Below are 20,711 nucleotides of genomic sequence, written 5' to 3' on the forward strand. Positions count from 1 at the left end.
TACTTTGTTATGCTTCACATTTCTTAGCAAAAGGGATCATCAGTCTCACTTTGAGATTGGCAAAGAAATTAAAAATGGAACCAAATTTTGGAATGAAGGATTAGTGAATAGCATGAGAAAGACATAGCAAAAATGTGGTTTTTTTTGTACAGTTTTTTTTTTCTTTGTTGTGATGTGGATGTTTAGAAATCTACATTCAGGGGTTCCTGAGGAAAAATGCATTTAATGTAATAGAAGAGCCTGTATACATTTATTTATTGTGAGACATTGGAAATGTTTGAACCTAAATTTTCCCAGCCTCACCTGCATTCATCTGCCCTGAGGGATAATGAAAGTACATTGACTTGGGAGTGTTCTTGTCACAGTGCCTGGTAGCTGGTTCGCAGCAAATGTTAGTGTGGTCAGTTATTTATTAATGAAATATTGGGTACTGAGGACATTTGGTGGTTTTTAAAAACAAGTAACAGTGGCTAGCAGAGCCTGGAAAAGCAATGTCAGTAGATAAAAAAGAGGCAGCAGCTTTAATTTAGTGTCTGAATTGTAAAACACTGATTGGAAATAGATAAAAATGTTGCCTAAACATTTTAAATCTTAAGTCTTAAGAAGATGAACGTAGAAGTTTATTGGCTGACCTACTATACACATCTAAAGTTACTGCTAGTTCCTCTCCTGTAACCACAGGCTTATGTATCTAACTCCAGGCTTTCATCAAATCAGCTGACCAGTCTTCCCATAGGGTACTTTGCCTCTCAGGGTCATGCATGAATAGTTTTAATGAACACACTAGGATAGTAAGAATTTCTGACCTCTACTTATAATTTATTAATAGTTGTTGGGAATTTTCTCTCTTCTTTGGAAGACTGCCTAGATGAAAGCCTTTTAGACTGACATCTCATCTGAATAAGGATAGTCATTGAATCTCATCTTTCAGTAATAAAAATATAAAAGATAGCTTATTTTCCTAAACACTTCATTTATATGTTAAAATTATTTGAGGATTTCATTGTCTTAAATAACCGCAAATTACATTATAAATGCCAAGTTTGGTCAATTAGTATTTGATAGTGTCTAATACTTCCTTAGTTTGTAGTTTATGGTGGCATATATCCCACAGTTATAAACTAAATTTTTATAGACAAATGAACATGGGTTTTAAATTTTAATAGTTAGGCATTTATTTTGGAGATTTCCAAACAATTCAACTATGCCAGTTTTCTTTTGCAATAAATGTGAATGAGAAGTGATTTCATTTAAAGAAAAATGTTAAATGGCAATATTGCTTGAGATAAATGTGATTGAGTATGTGGATATTTATTCTTTCAAGTCACTATAACTTAATTTGTAATAAATTACTTAAACCTAAAACATGGACTTGTTGGGTGTATTTTGAAAACGTCTTTGAAGCTTAACAGCTCTTATTCAGAAAACAGCGAAGCAAGGCGACATCTAGTGGCTACAGTGCATATTGTCATTGAAGTGTAATCTTAAATGATTTATTTAGCAACATTTAAGTCTTTGCATAGAAATATGGTGGATGCTAACGATGACCTTTCCTGCTGTTCTTGAATTATTGTGAAGTGACAAAAGCAGACATTAAATCATCAAAGGCAGTTAGGTACTGAACCCACAACTCTACCACTGAGCTAAATCCAAAGCCCCACATAGACATTTTATTTAATCACATAAATGCTATTAATAGTCAAAAGCTGAAAATAACACTAATTCTGTGGTTTCCAATTTGGGATTTGTTAGTAAAGATGCATTTGAGGACAAAATGTGCTAACGTTATGTGATATATGGGAGGAGTTTGTTTTTAAGAGAAGTGGTAATACATGTTCAAGGAAAAATGAATAGCCGGGGCTGGCAGGATGTCTCAGTAGGTAAAGGCATTGTCGGTGAGCCCGAAGACAAGTGTTTGATTCCAGAGCTGCTTTCTGATGTCCACATATGTACCATGGATTGTATGCGCATATGCATGTGTGTGCGCACACACAAACACGAATACACAGATGCTTATGCACACACTGCACATACAAACACAAATAAAAACACAATAAAACATTTAAAATGTTAATATATATTTTTAAAAATATATAAAGCTGTTTGCCTCCATAAAAATGGAGACAAGATAAGTTTTTTTAAATAAAGTGTTTTTTTTCTTTTTCGTTCTTTCTTTATTTTTTATTATTAGTTACATTTTATTAACTCTGTATCCCACTCCCTCATTCCCTCCCAATTCCACCCTCCCTCCCTCATCTCCTCCCTGCCCCTCTCCAAGTCCACTGATAGGGGAGGACCTCCTCCCCTTCTAGCTGACCCTGTTTTATCAGGTATCTTCAGGACTGGCTGCAAAGTCCTCCTCTGTGGCCTAGCAGGACTGCCCCTCCCTTGAGGGGTGGGGAGGTGAAAGAGCCTGCCATTGAGTTCATGTCGTAAATAGTCCCCCTTCCCCTTACTAGGAAAATACAGTAGCCTGGCTACTTCCCAGCCACATGCCCCTAATTACTTGCCATATTGGTCCTGCCTGGGCTGCTTCTGCTCCATCAGGTCAGTCTTTGTGGCCATGCCCTTTCTCTACCTCTTCTTTCTTCTCCCCACCTCGTGGTCCCTACCTGAGACCCATGGACTGGGAATGGAAGACTTGCCTCCATTTTCTCTCTCCTAGGTATAAGCTGAACTTCCTAATGCTGTGACCTTTAAATATAATTCCTCATGTTGTGATGACCCCCAACCATAAAGTTATTTTTTGCTACTTCATAATTGTAATTTTGCAACTGTTATAAATTGTAGTGTAAATATCCGTGTGTTCAGATGGTTTTAGGTAACCCCCTTGAAAAGATCATTCAACTCCTAAAGGTGTCACGACCCACATGTTAAGAACTGCTGACTTAGAAGATGGTAGGTTCCTGACTAATTTTTTCTGTGATACCATTATTAATATTTGTAACACCATGATGGTGACCACTGTGTAGTTTAATGATCATATAAACTAGGAAAGAAGCGAACTTTATACTGAGAGATTAGATTGTGAAATTGCATGTATCACTAAAGAATCTCTGATATTTTGTTCACCTTATGTTCTCTTGGAATTAATAAGATGTGTCTTACAATTTAACTGTTTGGTTCATTTAATATTTTTAAACTTGCTTATCCTTGAGAAACACATTTTTAGTGTTTCTTTCTGTTTTTTTTTTTTTTTTTTAATTACAGGACAGTCTTCATCCTTGTGATATTTGATTCTTCAGACCAGGAAGAATAAGATGTCCATAATTCTCATCTTTCATATTTTTTAGATCAAGGTCATTATATGTACATAATACTGCTTCAAGTAAGAGAAATCTAGCGTTTTCTTTCTTAATCTGTAGACACATTTACCAACAAAGAAAAAAGACTGGTTTGAAAAACATTCTTATGGTCACTTCGATCTTTGAGATGTAATGGCATACTATCTTACAGTATTAAATGTTTCCATTTGCTTTGTTTTCTTTCTTTACTATTTATAAGTTCATCAAGCCTCTGATAGGTTTTCTTGGTGTTATTTTCTAGGGATATAAAAGTTGTGTTCAATGAATAAATATAAAACCCTTTTTATTGATTCAGGGAAGTAAAGTGTTTATTTAAGGAGCACAGGTTTTCTGAAGCACAGATGACGTTTAACTTCTTGTGTGTAACTCAGCAAAATGGATATAATGTGTGTTTTCTGCTCAGTTTGTTGCTACTTGAGAGTCAGGCAAATCCTACACTGATGACCAAAGTTTAAAAAAAATTAACTCAGAAATTTACAGTTTTAAGTAATTTAATAAATTTAATCTAAGAGTAGGAAAAGTGTTGTGTGGATAACCAAGCATGGCCTGAACTATATTTAGGATGTGTTATTTAGGATTCCTGTGACTGAGCCTATCTAATTTTTAGTACTTTTTGTTCTGTGTTTCTTTGGTAATTTTTAATTATTTGTAGGTAACTGAGTTTATCGATCCTAATTGAATTCTTTTTTATCTCCATGGTGTACTTTAACATATATTTTATTTCAGAATTATCATGTTGTTAAACAATGTTTATTGTTCTCATTGTAAATAAAAGGCCAGTTGTCAGTTGTGTAGTACCCTGACACCTGGGCAGTGTGCATGAAAGGCATCAGATGTGTGGAAGAAAGATCTTTATCAGGTGTGTCCAGCTTGACTTTGTTCTCTGTTTTAGCTTCTTTTGCAGGGAGCTCATCCTGGATATGCTGCTGTTTTTTGCTTTGGGATTGCTTGTACATTTTGTGTTCTTTGCCTCCATTTTTGACATTTATTTTACATCTCCTTTGGTTCATGGAATGACTCCTCAGTCTACACCATTGCCTCCTCCAGCAAAAAGATTAGTATTATTTGTTGCTGATGGCCTGAGAGCAGATGCTTTTTATGAATTAGATGAAGATGGAAACTCCAGAGCACCTTTTATTAGGTAAGGATGCCGGCAGGTTCAGCAGTGTGTCTTAGAAATGTTAGCTTGTTTTAAAAAAGAAAAGGGATTATATTATGAGTGGATGAACATTAGCTTACAATTGACAATTTTTGAAAAGGGTTTTTTGTTGTTGTTGTTGTTTGTTTGTGACACAAGGTCTCATTTTAGAGGCCGGACTAGACTGGCCTGGAACTTGCTATTTGGACTAGGCTGTGCTCAAACTCAGAGATATGCTTGTTTCTGCCTCTTAAGTCTTTAGATTAAGGCTATATGCTTCCATGCCTATGCCTTTTCTTTTTCTTTTCTTTTTTTTAAGACTTATTTTATTTATTTATTACATATACAATGTTCTGCCTGCATACTAGCAGAGGGCATCAGTTCTCATTATAGATGGTTGTGAGCCACCATGTGGTTTGCTGGGAACTGAACTCAGGACCTCTGCAAGAGCAGCCAGTGCTCTTAACCTCTGAGCCATGTCTCCAGCCTGCCTGTGCTCTTCTTTTTGTTTTTTTTAACCACTTAAAAAAAAGTCTCACACACACAACTGTGGATGTGCATATTGTAGAATTTTCTTTCCCTGGACAATTTGAAAACATGACAATCTGGCATTTCTACACCAAGCACTATACTACATATGTTAAGAAAGACCTTTCTTTTATATAGGATATACCATCCTCAAATAAATTTTAACATCAAATAAAATTTAACAACATAATATTTTGCATGTGAGTTTTTTCTGTGTAACCAAACATCTTTGCTTTGTGGTTTGAAACACTAGACTGTAGTTTGTCTCTTGATTCTCTAGTAGGGGAGTGATTTCTTTGTTCATATTACCTCGGCTCATTCATGCTACTGAATTTAACTGGTGGGCAGAATATGATTGGGCTCAACTGGGTTTTGAGATTCCTTTCCATCTTACAATTTAACTTTTTGGTTTGATTCCTTGTATAAAAATCTTTCTTAAAGCCTTTTGAGAGTTTTAATGCCAGCATGTATTAACTGTTCATCTCAATTGTCTTTTAGGAATGTTATAATGCACGAAGGCAGCTGGGGAGTATCTCACACGCATGTGCCAACAGAGTCGCGGCCTGGCCATGTAGCGCTGATAGCTGGCTTTTATGAGGATGTCAGTGCAGTTGCCAAAGGTTGTTCTGAAACAATTTTATCAGATACAATGCTTCTTATAGAAACACTATTTTCCTACCACTTCATCATGACATCAGTTGTGCGCGTGCGCGTGTGTGCGTGCACATGTGCACATACACTGTTGTTTGTGCACATCATGTATGAAAAGCTGTCCATGGAAGCCAGAAATAGGCATTCAACTCCCTGAAACTAGAGTTACAGGGAGTTGTGAGCCACCCAGTGTTGGTGCTGGAAACAAAACTCAGGACATCTGGGTTTGCAAGAGCAGCAAGTATGTTTAACCTCTGAGCCATGTCTCCAGTCCCAAGAATACACTTTGAGATACTTTTGATGAGTCTTTGAGCATGCCTTACTGACATGAACACATCCTGGTGTTGATTCTGGAATTAAACTTTAGTATGTCATCATCCTGTGCTACTGAAAAAGTATGTATGAATGGAAATGTTGTTTTGTTATACATTATAATCAAGAATTTGAAAGTGATTATTTTAGTAACAAGTGAATTTATTTTAAGATAGGCAGACAAAACGCCTAAGGAAATCTGAGTTTTATGTGTTGTCATCAGTTGCTATTTGAAGAATGCATCTTTCAGGCCTTATTTTGCTGTGTACTTATTATTTTATTGCTTTTCTCCATTACCTAAAGGATGGAAAGAAAATCCTGTAGAATTTGACTCTCTTTTTAATGAAAGCAAGTACACATGGAGCTGGGGAAGTCCAGATATCTTGCCTATGTTTGCCAAAGGTAAGAGACATTGGTTGTATTTCCTCAGGTAGCAAATAAGTAAAAAATAAATGCTTTTATTCTTGCAATATTGAAGATTGGATTCTCTATGTTAGGCATATCTACCACTCAACCACACTCTTTCCCTGGCTTTTTATTCTTTATCTAAAAAAAAAATTATTTAGCTAGGCATGGTGGTGCATACTTTTAATCCCAGCACTCTGGAAGCAGAGACAAGCATATCTCTCTTGAGGCCAGCCTGTCCTACATAGTGAGTTCTAGGCCAGCCAGAGCCATATATTTTGTGTGCTCATGGTGCACATGGTCCTCATCAAAAAGTCAGAAGCAACCTATAGGGGTCTGTTCTTTCTTTCAGCCATGTGGATCCCAGGGATATAACTCAGATTGCTAGTCATAGTAGCAAGGGCCTCTGCCTTCTTAGCCATCTTCACGCATATGTTGTATCTATTCACTTTTAGAGGTGTTTATCATCTGTGAAAATAGAAATGTGTTCTACAGTGGGCTTGATTGTCAGTTTAAAAAACAGGATTTCTACTTTGTTCTATTTTAAATATTGCTATATAACACTGTTATGCCAGTGTCCAGCCCCAGGTGAGGTCAGGACCTGAGGAAGGGTGGATGCAAGAGTGGCGAGGGAGGAATTAGTCACAGTGATCAGGAGGAGTTTTACATCCCAACTGACTGGCAGTCTGAGTACTTGTATATTAGTAGGCAGGGATAGATGCATATTGTTCCAAAACATACCATTTTTGTTCCTGGACATGTGTTTAACTTCTGCTTGGTCATAAGTTTAGTCATTATTGATAAACCATGACAGAACAGAATTATCTTTCACAATCAATTTCCCTCATCAATCCCACAGCACATCCTTTAATATTATTACAGTTTCAAGGCCATATTTTGCCAAAGCATGACAGCCTGATCTCAGCCTGGTAGCTCTCTAGTTTTCAAGGGCACTAGACAGAGAGAAAACATCCAAGCCAACCTGGACAGACTGTCGTGTCGCAAGCAGTATATTATTAACTGCTAATTGTCATTAGGCCCAAGAAAAGTCTTCAGACCAAACTACTACAGTTATTATTTATTTTCTGCAATAATACAGCATTTATATATTATAGGCTTAATAACTTATATATCTAATCTTGGTACTTTTTGTTCCTTGGTCATACAGCACTATAGTGGCCCTGTATGATTTTACTTTTTCTAAAAAAGGGATGTCTTAATACTTTATTCTTTTATCATTTGTCTACACATTCTTTATCAATATTGTAAAGAGGCTTTTAATTTGATCTGCTGCCAACTTCTGTAGCCTACCAAATATTGCTTACCTTTTACAGTTTACGTTGTTTTGATTATCTTGTTCCTGAGTAAGTGCAGGGACAGATGTGCCAAGAGTATCTCTGAGTCAGAGCCATATAAGGAGGTCTCTGGCATATTTACTTGACTCACAACCTCCAGGGCGTAAGGAAGACCTTCAGGTAGGGCCAGATAAGGGTATCTCCCTAAAAGCAGAGGAGGAGTAATAGAGTTAGGATATTCCTGGGGAAGCTCAGAATCAGTAATCCTGGTAGAGGGCATAAATGATTCATCTGAAAATTTCTATCAGTACAATATCCCTAAGTTTTACAAATAATAAAAGACCCCTAAGCATGAGACACACAGAGATCACGACCAACTAGTGTGACATTGCACCACACTGATTGCATCACTGGGCTCAGCTTTACTGGATCTTTGTCAAGCAGCTGTGCTGGCTTTATGGTTTTCATTGTTCCCATTAGATATGGCTGTGCCACTGTTATTTATATACTTCATTCTTTAGGAAGCACTGTGGGCTGATTAAGTTACTGTGGTTTACCAGACTAATCTTTCTACTTCTGGCCACAGCTGACAAGACAGGAGTGAGGCTTGAATGAGACACAACCTGATAGGAATGTGCCCTTTTGTATGCTAGGTAAATAACCAAAGGCCTCAGGTGTCTGCATTTGGGATGTGGGAAGTAGAATGGCCAAGCAGAGTCAGAGCTTCTCTAGAGCTGAGTTAATGCTGTAGATGTCATTACTTTATGATGACCTGTGGGAAAGCTTATCCATCCCAGAAATTGATTATAGATTCTCAATACAACTCTTAGAGATTCATAAGATTAACATACTTGTCCACCTCTTTATTTGGCACTAAGGAGCTTTTGACCTACTTACCCTAATCTTTGCTTTGAGACAGGGTCTGCCAGGCTTCAAACTTGTGATTTTCTTGTCTCTACTTCCTAGTTCTGGGATTACAGGCACACATTAAAATTCCAAGCTCTTTATTTCCTTGTGTTGTGACAAATACATATAATTTTAAGACAAGTGAAATGTTTGAATTTGCTTTTTAGGAAGCATTATGCTAGTCATCTTCATCTATTTTATATTGCAATCTCTTAAGAGGCACACATTTAAATAGAAACAAACTTTAGAACTTATTTTTATTGCATATTAGGATTGCATAATATGCAATCCTTATTGCATATTAGGATTTTGACTTTGGCAAGTTAACTATGTTATTTGGAGAACAAAGAATACGCTGATGTACGTAACATGACTTATGATACATAAAGTAATTATTAATTATTCTGCCTATTTTTCCTTTCTCTATCATAAAGCATTTTGTAATTAATTCTGGCTACTTGTAACATTCTTGAAGTAGATCCAGGTATGATGGGTGTGTGCCTGTAATCTTAGAACTCAAGAAGCTTAAGGATAATTTGAAGCCATTAGTTCAAAACCAGCATGGACAATACAGCAAGATGATCTCAAAACAACAATAAAAATATGTGAAATGATTGTTTCACATTTTATGATAGCTTAAAAGTTTTTGTTGTTGTTTTTTAAAAATGTTTTTCTCAAATTTCTTTTTTCAGGTGCTAGTGGTGACCATGTTTATACATATAGTTATGATGCTCAAAGAGAGGATTTTGGTGCTGATGATGCCACAAAACTGGATACCTGGGTTTTTGATAAAGTTAAGGTGCATGTTGTTTTGCTGCATTTTGAAAGAGGGTCTTGTTATGCAGCCCAGGCTGGCCATTGCTCTGGGCCTTCTTGCTTCAGTGTCAGAGTACTGTTTTACATGGGAGTGCCATACACCTGGGGAGGTATTTGCAATGCTGTGGTTTACAACTAAATACATTTTTATTTAAAGGCCTGAAAATTTATTTCTGAATGAACTCATCTCAGGTTTAGTTTGCTGCCTTTATAAACTGGAGCTTTCAGTGTTGTACTGTGCTATTTTAAAAGAAATTATACGTTGAGCTGTACCTGATTAGTATTTCATAGCTTCCCAAATCTTATGTCCATGGTTAAAGTTTTTGCTAGTCATTGAAAAAAGTACAATTTTACTGAAGTTAAGTAGAATATAAATGAAAGGTGATGGATAGTTTTATCCTTGAATAATTTCTCTTAATTTTTCCACTTATACTTTTAAGTACTTTAAAAAATTATTTTTCAAAAATAGTCTTCTTATTAAAACATTTATACAGTTATGTAAACAGTAATGACATATGTTAGCATAATCTGTTTATTTAAAATAACTTTAAAGCACTCTTACATACATGCTCCTGAATGTGAATGGGAGAATTATGGATGCCTGCAGGGCTTATGGATCCAGTTTGTTATTGTGACATAATCTGAACTGTACTTTGTTTGTCTGTTTCTCGCCCACACCACACCAAGAGCAGGTCCTAGTTCTCACAACCTGAATGGGATGTCACAGTTAGACTAGAATGGCCGTGGACAGGATGATGAAAAATGTTCCATTTCCAAGGATAGTTAAATACAATAAGTGTTCTTGAACTGTTCCTACCACTACTGTTTAATATTTGCCTCTTAAAAAATTTCTTCAGGTTTTTAAAGTTACAATAGATTTGTGCTAACAATTATATAATATTAAGTTCCTTTTTCTATAATTATTTTGCCTAATTATATCAAAATAGCTCAGTGATTATTTTTGGACAGAAATATCTGAATTGATAAAGATTTTTGTGTTCGTATATTTTGATGACAAAATGAAGCAAATAAGATCTTATATTTACTTATAAATTGCTAAGAGAACTAATTTTCACCTGATTTGTTACATGTAGGGCTTCTTTGAGGCAGCGAGGAATAACCAGTCTTTATTCTCAAAAGTAAATGAAGAAAAAGTAGTTTTTTTCTTACATTTATTAGGAATAGATACAAATGGACATGCCCATCGACCATCATCAAGGTAATTTTAATGATGTGTTTTGTTTGATCTTGTGGGAAATAGCTATTTTGCTTCAAATTTTGGTGTAGTATGAAATTTTTTTTTAATTATGACAACAAAACTAATGCTTCATGTAAGTTATCCTGTGTAATGTTTTCAATCATATACTATATGATTCTATACTGATTAAAAATCACCTGTGTTTTGGCTATATTGCACACTAAATTAAGTGAAATAGTTCTTACACATATTTCATATTCTTCATTTATCAAAGCAGAGAAAAAAAATGTCTAAAGTACCATACCCACATTTTGGGAGTATTTTTAGTAAATCTCAAAAGCACAAACATTTTATGGTATGGATTTTTATAACAGAAGATATAATTATTTTGGGTATTTATTTAATCAGCATGTATCCATGATTGCATAAAGTGTTGTTTATTAACTCTTTAGTGGTGTTCTTAGCTTTTGCAGACCATAAGAAAGATGAAATCATTTAAAATTTTATCCTTTTTTGGAATTTGTTTTATATTAACTCTAATGTCTGCTGGTTTAATTACCAGCATGGATATCTTATATTCCCCTAGTTTAATATGATGCACTGTTTCCATTAGTGGACTATATTTATATTAAACTGGCTTTGTTCAGCTATATGGGGAGCTTGAATATGATTTGTTCTCAACATCGCAGTAGATATAAATCATAAGTACTTTATGGGATGTAAGTATTCTGTACTGTAGTATTGGTAGTGTCCTACTAAGTAAGGTCAGCAGAAGAGTGCTGACCTTAAGGGAAACAAATGTAAAAGTCTTCATTAGCCTATTTAGGATTTAAAAGGTGTTCACTAAAATATATTTACTAATCAGTACTTTAAAAAAAATGTCTATGAAAAGTATTTCAATTTTTAAAATTCATTAGAGGAGAAAACATTAGTCTTGATTTTAAAATAGTGAAGATTAAATCTTAATATATTTCTTCAGTTCTTGAATAAATTTGATTTCTCTAAATTAATTTAACTTGTTCTTTTGTTTCTTTGTAAACAGGGAATATAAGGACAATATTAAAAAAGTTGATGATGGAGTGAAGGAAATTGTATCAATATTCAAGCATTTTTATGGAGATGATGGGAAAACAACTTTTATCTTTACCTCTGACCATGGAATGACAGACTGGGGTTAGTCTGTCTAGCTTAACCTTTCAGTGCAGATTTAGTGAAAGTAGGGGCAGATGCAGTTTGCAAGTATTATGTTCAGAAAATCAGGTGACAGCACATAATTGTATGTTGAAAATGTCTAGCCTTCTTTAAAAAGGGCTTTTTTTTTCTAATTGTAATTTTACAAATGAGAAATTATAAATTAACAAATGAGAAAGTAGAAAAAATAAATAAGTATTTTTAAATTTTCTTCACTCTTTTCTATAAGAAAAGATATTTTACCTGGAATTTATATGTGAAGGCAAGGGGAGTGATGCCAGTTAAGATGTATTGCTGAGGACCTGCCTAGGACAACTGAGCTTATGTTAGATAAGTCTGTGCTCCTTATGAGATTCCCAAGGCAAATATAGTTTGTACTCAGAGAGCGATATGGCATGAAGATAAGGTTTGAGCTGTTGAATCACAGGATGAAATTCCAGTGAGCTGGATTCCTTTTTGTAAAGGACTGCTTTTAGCTGCCCCATTTACAGTGAGGCTGGAATAAAAGGAATCTGTGGCATTTACTTGTGCATAGCTGTGACCAAAATACACGAGAGAAACTTAGGAATGATTATTTATTTTGGCTCCCTGTCTTAGAGGCTTCGTTGTAGGTGACTGGCTTGGGCAGAACTCCATATAGCTGGGGGTGTTTGGCAGAAGACATTTCTTATCTTGTAGCAGATAGGAAACAAAGATAGAGAAGTAAGGATGAGGGCACCCTATTGCCCTCAAAGGCATACCTCTGGTGACTAGTTATGCCAGCTGGCCCTATATCCTACTGTTTCTACAGCCTCCCAAGGAATCACTGCCAGCTGGACATCGAGTTTTTAGTATGTGAGCCTGTGGGGAATATTTTGTTTTCAAACCGTGGTGAATCTGTACACCTGGCTGTCCTGCACATACCACTCGCTCCCAACTGGGAGATGATTCCCCTGAAAATGTCTTCCCTACTTTTTCTGTCTCTGTTGGCCCTGACGCCTTCTGTGATGATCCCTAGGCCTGTTTTCATGACTTGATCGGTTGTGTATCGCTGCAATTACTGCTGCTCACTATAAGAAGCAGTTTCCTTGGATAAAGTTGACCAAAGCACTACTCTATGGACATCAGTATAGTTATTTTTTTAATTAATTAATTAGCTACAGTTTATTGACTTTGTATCCCCCCTGTAGCTCCCACCTCCCCTCCCAATCTTACACTCCCTCTTCTCCATTCATGCCCCTCCCTCAGTCCACTGATAAGGGAGGTCCTCCTCCCCTTCCCTCTGATCCTAGGCTATCAGGTCTCATCAGGTGTAGTTTCATTGTCTTCCTCTGTGGCCTGGTAAGGCTGCTCCCCCCTCAGGGGCAGTTGATCAAAGAGCAGGCCAATCAGTTCCTGTCAGAGACAGTCCCTGTCCCCATTACTATGGAACCCACTTGGACACTGAGCTGTCATTGGCTACCTCTGTCAGTATAGTTATTGAGAAGATAATTTGATAGTTACATCATATCCATTTAGCAAAATAGCAGTAGTCTCCACATTTGGGCCTATGACTTTCCCAGCCTATACATGGACCCATTCTTTAAAACAAATTGTTTAGAGATTATTTCACCATTGTTAGTAATTATATATTTATCTGATGACTCTTGATGTCTTTACTGTAGGTTCCCACGGGGCTGGTCATCCTTCAGAGACTTTAACTCCTTTAGTTACTTGGGGAGCTGGAATCAAATTTCCTGAAAAAGTATCAGCTCAGCAATTTGATGACGAGTTTTTAAAAGGTACGAACATTTGTCTTTATTCTTACAAATGCCTATATAACTAGCATTTAAAATAAAACTAAAATTAAACTAAGTTGAATTTTTCAGTTTTATTTTCTTCACTATTTATTCATTATATATCCTGATTGAAGCCCCCTCCCTCAACTCCTCCCAGGCCTACACTCCCTCCCTTTTCCCTGTTGGGTGGATTCTTTCAGGGGACCCTCTATAGTAGGTTCCTGTCAGATTTTTTTTCTTTTAAATCACTTGAGAATGTTAAAAATCTCTCATTTTAATGTTTGTGTTGTTATTTTTGTTACTGTTATATCCAAATTCTTTAAATCAAGGAGATAGTTTCCCCCCCCCCCCACTTCTAGAACCATTTATTGAACTTTTCACAATATACCATGATAGTAGCTATTTTCGTCTTTCTAAATGTCTAGGAGTTGGCAGTTTTAATGTCATTTTTATTAAATTTTTTATAAATTGAGAAGTAAATAATAAAATAAATAGGAAAGAATGTACAGTTTCTTAGAGGTAAATTATAAAATTAATGAAATTTTCCAACTTAAGCAAAAAGAACCATACTATTAATTATGAGATTGTAATATCTAAAAATATATATATTCCTTAGATGAAAAGTTAGATGTAATACCAAGTTGTTTTCTGTCTGGACCCAGATAAAGACAGAACAGCAATGTCTTCATGTAAGTCCTGGTGCGTATTAGACTGTTGACATATTGTCAGTGCTGCCGGAGAATACCAGGCCAGGCCTACAGAGGAAGTCTTTGTCAAGGGGCCAGAATATAGCAGTAGTAAACTGTTATGATTCTTCCAGACTTATTTACACACAAATGAATTGAACTTAGCTTATCTATCTATCTATCTATAATTTACTATGCTGCCTTTGGGGTAGGTGGTTGCTTCCACAGATCTTAGTGCTAGAATAGGGGCGTCCAGCTTGTGGTTCATGTATGGCCCAGGATTGTACGAATGCTTCTCAGTACAAAATCATAAACTTACTAGTAGGCTTCAGACCCAGGACAAGTGGCAGAGGTACCTGACCAAGTGACCTGGCCTTCAGGTTCTACCTTAGTCCCTACCTGAACTTTCCATCCCAGGGCCAGGGCTTCCCCCCTAATAATTTTTCACTTTATAATCTAGACATTTTCAACCCCCAAACTTCACTCCCCATCTGCATTTTTTGTCTCTGTCATTGTATTTTCTCTGGTGCTTTCCCTTTCTTGTCTCCCTGTCTGCATGTCTGCATGCTAATTTCCCTGACCTTCTCCTGTGAGATCAGTGAGATCAGTGAACTTGCCTGAGAGATATCCCTAAGAAAGCTGCCTTTATGTATTTTAATTTGGCTTGAATTGACTAATTTTGTTAGTGGAGATAATCTATCAGGAGGCTTGCTTAAAACATGACTTTTTTTTTTTTTTTGTAACTCAGTTGAGCCAGTTTCAAACATGAACTTGGAAGAGGATGACATTATGTCCTAGTGGCCTATAAAGTAGATATATGTTTGCACTCATTCATGGCCATGGAAACTCCTGCCTCGTAGGAGATAAAAGCTATTATAAACAAAAGTTATATATTATGAGTAAGTGCTGTGAGATTAAAATATAAACAATGGTTGTATTTTTATGAGTAAGTGCTGTACTAGTTAATTCATATTGCTGTGGTAAACACTATGACCAAAAGCAGTGTGGGAAGGACTTCAACATGAGATGTGATACCCTGAATCTGATGGAAGGGAGGTAATATGCTTGGACTGTAGGCACAGGAAAGGAATCTAGTAATGGAAGCATTAAGACCAACAACTGATAAGTGGGACCATATGAAACTAAATCTTTGTATAGCAAAGGACACCATTGCCAACTATATAAATGACAGAGAATTAGTAACTATATAAAGACCTCAAAAACTAAACAACAGCAAAACAAAGATTGGGACATGAACAGAAAGTTCTCAAAAGATAAAATACAAATGGCTGCAAAATAATTTTTTTTTTTTTTGCATTAGGGCAATGCAAGTCAGAGTTACTCTGAGATTCCAACTTAACTCTCAGATGTATTAAGCTCCAACAAATACTGGTGATGGGGGGAGAGGAAACACTCAGTGCTGGCTGTTCACTTACTTAGCACAGTAAATAGCTTATGCAAACTGGTACAGTCACTATGGAAATCAATGTGAGGGTCTTCAAAAAGCTAAAAATAGATCTACCCCATGAAGGGAATTTTAATAGTAACTTAATATGCTGTTTTTAAAATGTGGGTGTAATGATCATAGGAGCATCACAGCTATAGTTTTAAATACTTTGCTAACAACTGTCAAACTCAAAAAGGGGAGGGAGAGTGTATTGGCTGTCGTGCTGTCAGTCTCCCCTCAGTAGCTGACACAGCTATGGTGAGTAGCAGCCTTGCTGACAGTCAGCATTGGGCTTGTACTTCCCTTGTGGTCTCCTTCGGTGTTTTGAACATTGTGTATCCAAATGAACATGTTAAAAGTTTAATAAATCACAGGAAATACTAGAAGATTTAGTTGTCCGTTTTTCTTTTTAAAAATTCTTTAGAAACATTCCTCTGCTTTTCAAAACCCCTTTTTTCATATTTGATTTGAGAGAGAGGTTTCCAGTACTTATCCTTTACATGGACTGTCCAGTACTCCTGAAACAAATAAGACATTTTGTTCTTACTAAAATCTTAACATCATGTTTTATGTCTGTCTTTCAGAATGGAGATTGGAAAGCTGGAAGAGGCGAGATGTCAATCAGGTATCCTTTTATTTAATTATGTTATTTTGTGTAAGAAATTTAGAGAAAAATAGGCAGTAATAATAATCGTAGTAGTAGTAGCAAAAGATTTCCAAAATATTTCTGTATGGAGACTCTTTATAGTGCATGTACTTTGGCCTAAATAATCTTCTAGTGCCAATAACAACAAACAACAACAAAGACCACGTGGGTTGTTGAGATGGCCAAGTAGTAAAGTGCTTGACACATAGGCCTCACCACCTGAGTTCAATTCTCAGAACTTTAAACTTTGCAGAAATTAGCTGACTATGAAGTTATCTTGTGGTCTCCACATGTATGTTGTGACATGCGTGCTTCCCTCCCATCCTCCATAACATACACAATAATAAATGATTTTAAACCAGCCATTGAAAAAGACTCCTTCCCGGGGCTCAGTTAGCAAGAGTTCTTACAACGAGAATAAGAATACAAATCTCTAGCACCCACATAATATTCCCTGCATGGCTTCATGTGTCTGTAACCGTAGAGTTGGGAGATGAAGACGAGCAGATCCCAGGAACTAGCTGAACCTGTCAGCCTGCGTAGCATACAGCATGTGTCTGGTTAAGTGAGAGACCTTTTCTCAAAATATAAGATGGAGAACAATAGAAGATGCCCTAAATCCTCCTCTGACTTTCACTTGCTTATGCATGCATGCATTCCACCAAACACAGGTGTGTATACCACACCTTCCTCCCACAAAACTTCCACCCAAGTAATAGTAGGAAGTTGTTACATAAATTGAAACTTACATGCTTATTAAATTTCTTTGATTTTCTGTAATGCTTGAATTGATTATATTAAGTAGATGTACTTACAGTTTCTCTTATTAATACTTTTCACTGTATTTTAACCTAACAAACATCCTTGCTAATGCAATGGAAAAAGCATGATGGAAGTGTATATTACATAGTCACAGATCTTTTCTTAAGGAGAATGTATGTGCAACCTAAGAAAGCTAGACTGAGCAGTGGTGGCACAAGCCTTCAATCCCAGCACTTGGGAGGCAGAGGCAGGTGAATCTCTGTGAGTTTGAAGCCAGCCTGGTCTACAGAGCTAGTTCCAGGAGCGCCAAAGCTACACAAATAAATGCTGTCAGGAGGAAGAAAAGAAAAAAGAAAAAGAGGAAAGCTATACTGAATAATATTTCCTGAAAATGCTAAGCACAGGGTTGTTGAATACCTGCTACTTTAGCAGCTGTCTTCACTGTTTGTAGAAGGCTCACCATCACTGGGGTATGATTATGAAAGTGTCAGGTAGCTTGTCTTTCAGGTTAAGTATAAATGACATTTTCTTACTAAGGAGGAGACACAGACAACTCTTCTGCCAGCACTTTGTAAGGGAGAAACATACGTTTAACTGATAAGGAAACTTAGGCATTGCTAAAGTTTTCAGAGTTAGCAAACCAGGATTTGAAACTGTCTCATCCAACTTATAAATGTTTTACTACTTGACAAATTTTGAGGATTAATATAAACACAGCCAGTTAAATTTAGAAGAATAGAGGTCGTTAGCTCTTTTTTGGAGATTAGTCTCTGAAAGATAATAGGTCAAAGCAGTTCCAAAAGGCTGAGGACTGGGTAGTGAGACAGAGAATAACAACAGCAACAGAAACAACTCTCTGAGAAAGTGGAATTGAAAAAGAAATAGCCACAATGCCATTTGGGCTCTCTTCTTTCTTCATTGGTTGTCCAGACTTCTTTCCAATGAGCTTACTTCTTTACTGCTGTGTATATTTCTTCAGATAAAATCTGCTGCTTTGTCATTTATGACTATCAAAGCATTCTTTCACATGATACTAAAAACAATACAAAACAGTCAAGTTCTCAGCTAATAAGGCAAGTGATTTTTGCTTGATTTTGTTTTGTATTGGTAATCTTTAATGGTTACTTTTCAAATTAATTTTTCATAGTTTCATGAATTTCTAGCAGATGCCATTTAAAGGCATTGCTATGTAAAACATATAAAAGCTTAAAGGTTTTTGAGAGTAATACATGTGGTGATAGTTCAAATATAGTTGTATGAGAGGATGCAATTTGCTGGTGTTTGCAAATGTACTTACTAGAATTGAACTTTTTTTTATTTCTAGGCTGATATTGCACCACTGATGACATCCCTTATTGGAGTTCCCTTTCCTCTTAATTCAGTGGTAAGGAGTAACACTTACTACTACTGCTTCATATAAAAATAGAATTTACTTTTTATGTGCCTCTGTATAATCTTTAGCTATATTTAAAACTGTATTCCTTCTTGCATATCTATATCTAAATAGGTAGTACTTCATAACTGAGTATATAGGAAGAAAGCTTGCCTTTAAATGTTTTATTTCTTTAAAAATATATGATCTTTATCGATTCTAGTAACAAGTGATGTATATACATGTAAATAATTTTTTTATTACAAGCAACAGAAACTGACTTCTTTTAAAGAAGAAGTATTGGAAAAGATATTGTTTGCTAGATCACATATATGCTTAAAAATCATGTTTGGAAATCAACAGGATCCAGGAGGGCCACCCTGGCATGGCAGTGTTCCTCAATGCCCCAACCTTAGAGGAGAACAAAATTATACTTATACTTGCTGCTCTCGGACTCTCAAGAGCAAAATCCAGATTGTCTGGCTTGGGTGTTCCCTACCCTTCCACAGAGGAGGACAGCTCCTATCCTTACAGTTCCAGCATGTTTTATTTGGAGGGGAAGGCCGTAAGCAGGAAGTAGTAATGCTGCTAAGAATGCATTTGAGCACAGTGAGGGGGGTGCACCCCTTCAATCTCAAGCACTCTGCAGGTAGAGACAGTTAGATCTCTGTGAGTTTGAGGCCAGCCTGGTCTAGAAAGTGAGTTCCAGGACAGAGAAACTGTGTCTTGAAAAACAAAACAAAAAAAAAAGGGGGTGGAGTGGGGTGGGTTGGGTATCCAAATGGTGAAAGTCAAAACACAAACTAAGAAAATATAAAATATTGGTTACAACCAGTAATACTTTCTAGGTTTTCAAAGTCAAATTTATGTTAAAAATGGAATATATCTCAGAACTTTAAATAATAATATTCTGATTGCCTGTGTGTGTGTTGTAATTTTATTCCTAAAATGAATAGAATATCCTTATCTTAAAAAAAAGTAATTATAGCTGCGGCCATTACAATGACTATTCTTTGTATATAGCATACTTAATTCACTGAGCATGTAAGACTATGCCCAAGATAGTTCTATTAGTCAGCTTTCCATCACTGTAACAAAGTTCCCACATAATCCTCTTACAAACAGCAACAAAAATGTTTATTTTTGGCTCAATGTTTCAGTCTGTGGTGACACATTGTGGCAGACCAAACCCAAAACTTCTTGCCTTGTGACAAAAAAACAAAAAGATAAAGATGCCATGGTCTTCAGGAGGGTGTGTCCCTAGTGACCCAAATGACTACCCACTAAAGTTTCTGCCACTTTTCATTAGGTCTTACCTCCTCACTCTTCTGTTACGGTCTGGTGGCAGCAGGTTGGGGAGCAGGTTTTTAGTCATGTGCCTGTAGGGAACACTGAAGGCGCAAACCATGCAGTACTCTGCCAGTCTTAGATTTTAATTGTTTTAGTTCGTCTCATTTCTTTATTTAATCCATTATTTCTGCTTTGTGAGAGAGTAATTTTCAGTTATGATTTTTACGTTTTTCCATTTAATCCAGTAATTTATTTTTCTATTTTTGTTTTTTTCTGTTTTTAATTATAACTTGTGTGTGTGTGTGCCACATGTGTGCACCTGTTCAGGCATTTGAGCCCTCCTCCTCTGAAAGAGTAACAAATGCCTTTAACCACTGAGCAGCAAGCACTCTTCTTATTTTAAATGTTATCAATGTGTAGTTTAGTACTTGCCTGTGTGTCTGTGCATCACATGAGTGCCTGATGCTCTCAGAACCCAGAGAGGCTGTCAGAGCCCCTGGAACTGGAGCTTACACATGGTCATTAGCCCCAAGCGGGTGCTGTGAATTGAACTCTGGTCCTTTAGAAGGGCAGCCAGTGTTCTTGAGCGCTGAGCCACCTCTCCAGGTCCATATCTAATGTTCTTCATTCCTCAGTTATCTCTCTAGCTTCTTGTTTTCTCATTGAAACAGAATCCTACTCTAGCTCAGGCTGGTCAGGAACTTTCTCTCCTCCGCCTTGGCCTCCAGAGTGCTAGGTTCACAGAGTTGTGCTTGTTTTACGATCGGAACACCACAGTCTTTGTTAGTACTTGCAATGTTTTGTTTTTTTAGGGAACACTTCCTGTGGATTATCTTAACAACACTGGTCTTTTCAAAGCAGAGAGCATGCTTACCAATGCAGTACAGGTTCTTGAACAGTTCAAGGTAAGAAATTAACTATACTATATTTTTTAAATATGTTAAGTAAAAGTTTTGATTTTATGTTTTATATTTTAATGAATGATTTCCTATAACTTTGTATCTTG

General features: G+C 36.3%; 1 protein-coding gene across 5 annotated transcripts in view; it reads left to right on the forward strand.

Annotated features, from left to right (window-relative positions):
* The window catches only part of Pign (phosphatidylinositol glycan anchor biosynthesis class N), a 101,194-nt gene that overhangs the window by 1,779 nt on the left and 78,704 nt on the right, over positions 1 to 20,711 (forward strand). For 4 of the 5 annotated variants that reach the window (XR_002477032.2, XR_009587337.1, XR_009587338.1 and 1 more), the window contains exons 2-11: positions 4,198 to 4,446; positions 5,470 to 5,591; positions 6,238 to 6,336; positions 9,233 to 9,339; positions 10,451 to 10,575; positions 11,597 to 11,727; positions 13,389 to 13,505; positions 16,220 to 16,260; positions 18,368 to 18,427; positions 20,518 to 20,610. Coding sequence is in view for 2 of the 5 variants with exons in the window: in XM_021654001.2 (XP_021509676.1) it covers positions 4,226 to 4,446; positions 5,470 to 5,591; positions 6,238 to 6,336; positions 9,233 to 9,339; positions 10,451 to 10,575; positions 11,597 to 11,727; positions 13,389 to 13,505; positions 16,220 to 16,260; positions 18,368 to 18,427; positions 20,518 to 20,610 (1,116 nt within the window). In the remaining 3 variants the exon portion in view is untranslated. Of the gene's footprint in view, positions 1 to 3,210; positions 3,329 to 4,197; positions 4,447 to 5,469; positions 5,592 to 6,237; positions 6,337 to 9,232; positions 9,340 to 10,450; positions 10,576 to 11,596; positions 11,728 to 13,388; positions 13,506 to 16,219; positions 16,261 to 18,367; positions 18,428 to 20,517; positions 20,611 to 20,711 lie in introns of all 5 variants that reach the window. The other variant, XM_060371489.1, reaches the window with a different exon arrangement.

Source organism: Meriones unguiculatus, chromosome 18, assembly GCF_030254825.1.
Source record: "Meriones unguiculatus strain TT.TT164.6M chromosome 18, Bangor_MerUng_6.1, whole genome shotgun sequence".
NCBI lineage: Eukaryota > Metazoa > Chordata > Mammalia > Rodentia > Muridae > Meriones > Meriones unguiculatus.